The sequence below is a fragment of the Austrofundulus limnaeus genome, unplaced genomic scaffold (genome assembly GCF_001266775.1).
Source record: "Austrofundulus limnaeus strain Quisiro unplaced genomic scaffold, Austrofundulus_limnaeus-1.0 Scaffold2, whole genome shotgun sequence".
NCBI lineage: Eukaryota > Metazoa > Chordata > Actinopteri > Cyprinodontiformes > Rivulidae > Austrofundulus > Austrofundulus limnaeus.
The window spans coordinates 7,295,989-7,299,101 of NW_013952404.1; the positions used below are offsets into that span (position 1 = coordinate 7,295,989).

Here is a 3,113-nt window from a genome sequence, read left to right on the forward strand (position 1 = left end):
GCTCTCCATATAGGTTAAGGTGTCAGGGTTAGGCTGTAGAAATGACTGGTAAATGAATGGAAGTCAATGCAAAGTCCCCACAAGGATAGAAAAAACGTGTGTGTGTGTGTGAGACAGATGAACCGACTGGATTTTGTCTAACKAACTCAGTCAGTTTTACAGATAACGGCCTACAGTTTGGTGTGGTAGTAGCTGAGAGTCATTCCCATCAAATACTCTGAGGGTGACGTCTCGCAGCTCAGCAGGAGATTGCTCGTAATGTTTTATTTGTCGAGCTTTGACTAAAACTTCATTCATAATCTCTTTATCTTTTGGCTTCCACAGTTCCTGACCAAAAACCCCGTGCGGCGTCTAGGCTGCGTACCATCAGAAGGCGGCGAGAACGCTGTGATAAGCCACGCCTTCTTCGCTGGCATTGACTGGGACAAACTGAACCGCAGAGAAATCGAGCCACCGTTCAAGCCGAGGATTGTAAGTCAATAAAAGGTTGAAAAGGTTTGAATTTTTGGGATCTTCGGTGCTTTGCCGTGATTTTTACGCTTTCTGGTTTTCCTTCAGAAAACGCCGGAAGACGTCAACAACTTCGATCCGGATTTCACTCAGGAGGAGCCCACCCTCACGCCCATCGATGAACCTGTGATTCCTTCAATCAACCAGGAGGAGTTTAGAAACTTTTCCTTCACTTCACCTGACCTGCTCGAGCTCTGAATGCCTCGAACATCCTCCTCCCCGGGTCATTCCGTCTACCACCGCTTCTTGGAGCTTTCAGYATCGCTGAGATGTGAACAGAAAGTCAAGAAGTGATAGATCAACTCTGTTGCACTCACGGTATTCCGGACATCGCAGTTTGAGCAGATTGTGAAATCACGTTTAGTTTTTACTGTCATACGACTTAATTAACACACCCATGCAAAGTGTGTTTTGAAATGCTTTCGTGTTGTAATGAATTTGCTTCCTTTTACTCCAAATGAAAAAAAAGCACTTTTTTAAAAATATTTAATGGTATGCCCTCCAGTTTTTCTTCATGCGCACACAAAAATAATAATTAAGAAGACATTAGAATGGTTTTTGAACAAGCGAGCCAGATTCCCATGAAAATCGAAATGCCGTTTTAATCCAGGAAAGACTGACAGAGCAGATGAAATAGCTTTTCAATGACGCATCCCTGGCTCGAGAAAAATCCTAATTCACACAGACCCGAGTCCTCTGGCTGGAGGAGAGTTTTCTGTCCGCTCTAAAAAAATAAAAATAAAACAGCACAGATAGCAAGAAAAACTAGGTCAAAACTTTAATTAACACTCTAAAATACACTTGTAGAATAATTAGTAGTGTGTATAAAGTATTAATGACATCTTTGCATCCCTCTCAGAGTGGCTTTCTGTGTTACTGTATCAGGCAGGCACATTAGAGATGCAGCGTTACATTGGAGGCAATCTGCTGACTCATGCTGATAAGGAAGTTTACCAAAAACTAAATCAGTGGATTTCATCACACGGTAGATTTTAAAACAGTGCAACAATGTTATATATGAGTATTATGTGTATTTAAAGTCCTCGAGGAGCAACAGTAATCCCTCAGTCCTCTGTTCTGGTTTACGCTCACTCACAGCAAGCACAGAGTCTTTGAAAGCTTCCAGGTCTGCGTGGGCAGCCTGCTCTGGAAGTGGGAACTCGTTTCAAACATGCAAATGCAAAGAAGAAGAAGAAAAAAGAAAAGTGTATTAAATGTTCTTTTTACTGAACAATTCTGTCTCTATGAGAAGTGAAAGTGAAAAGAGAGCTTTGATACTTTAACCTACATTATAGTTCATGGACTATTAGTGTAACAGTTACTGATCCTCTCGTAGGAGGCCTGTTTTTTTTTTTTTTTAACATTGCAGCCTTATAGAGGATAAACAGGAAACCACACACCACGTCATTACTGTTGCCTGCAATCAAAAAAAGAAGATGAAGGTGACGGATTCGTCCCCGAGCAGCAGTTAAATGTATTTTATTACAACGAGCCGTCATCTGTGGTGCATTTAAATGATTTAAAATGACAAAAAAAAGACAAAGCTGAACATCTTGCAGTTGGACCTGCACAGACAGGAACGAGCCAGTACACGAGTTCTTCCTGTTAGCATGAAGGAGGAAGTCTTCAGGCTCCACATGCGTTTATCTCCTGCACCACATGTCCTGTGTGGGACTGGAAATTGGCAGCTTCAGATGCTGAATTGTAATCTGGTGTGTTCCTAACTGAACTGAATTTTTTTTATATAAAGTTTTCTTTCTGAAAGTTGCACCAGTGTTGTCATCAATCTTGTGGCTTGATCCTTGTCAAGTATCAGGTTTCTTAAACTCCATATCTGGAAGTGAACAAAACAAATCAGCTTGCATTGAACATGTTGGAGGGTGTGGACAGAGATGCACCTTTGTTTTTGTTGGCTCTGATGTTTGGCAGCTTCCCCAGGTTATGTCTATGAAAAAAAACTGTTGTCAACTTTATTACTGAAAGTTATTGATAGCTTCCAGTCGTGTCTCTTTAATATCTTACAAATAACAACCTACAGCCAGCTGTCCATCTTACCAAGTTTTAAACTCTTATATCAGCCAAAAAGTCTTTTTGATCTTGTTTTGAGACTGATTTACTAAGCAAGAATAATTGTGTAAGAATAATAATCTTGTTTTCAGAATATGTAAGAGTATTTGTCTTGTTAGTCTGAAAATTTGACTTAAATTAAGTCAAAATATCTGCCAATGGAATAAGAAAATTTTACTTGGTAAGACTTCTTGAAATACTTGATTTGACTCAATTTTTTCTTATTTCAAGAATCTTAAAATTTTCTTATTCCATTGGCAGATATTTTGACTTAATTTGAGTCAAATTTTCAGACTAACAAGACAAATAATCTTACACATTCTGAAAACAAGATNTGGCAGATATTTTGACTTAATTTGAGTCAAATTTTCAGACTAACAAGACAAATAATCTTACACATTCTGAAAACAAGATTATTATTCTTACACAATCAGTTCTTGTTTAGTAAATCACTCAAAACAAGATCAAAAAGACTTTTTGGCTGATATAAGATTTTAAAACTTGGTAAGACGGACAGTTTTTACATAATAACTTAA

The 3,113-nt window shown here is 38.6% G+C and overlaps 1 protein-coding gene across 1 annotated transcript in view; it reads left to right on the forward strand.

The window, feature by feature from the left end:
- Positions 1-2,278, forward strand: part of prkcha (protein kinase C, eta, a) — a 33,778-nt gene extending 31,500 nt beyond the window's left edge. Inside the window, exons 13-14 of the mRNA XM_014013899.1 lie at positions 325-471; positions 559-2,278. Of these exons, the coding sequence (XP_013869353.1) occupies positions 325-471; positions 559-708 (297 nt within the window). The 3' untranslated portion in view covers positions 709-2,278. The remainder of the gene's footprint in view (positions 1-324; positions 472-558) is intronic.
- Positions 2,279-3,113: the final 835 nt, after the last annotated feature.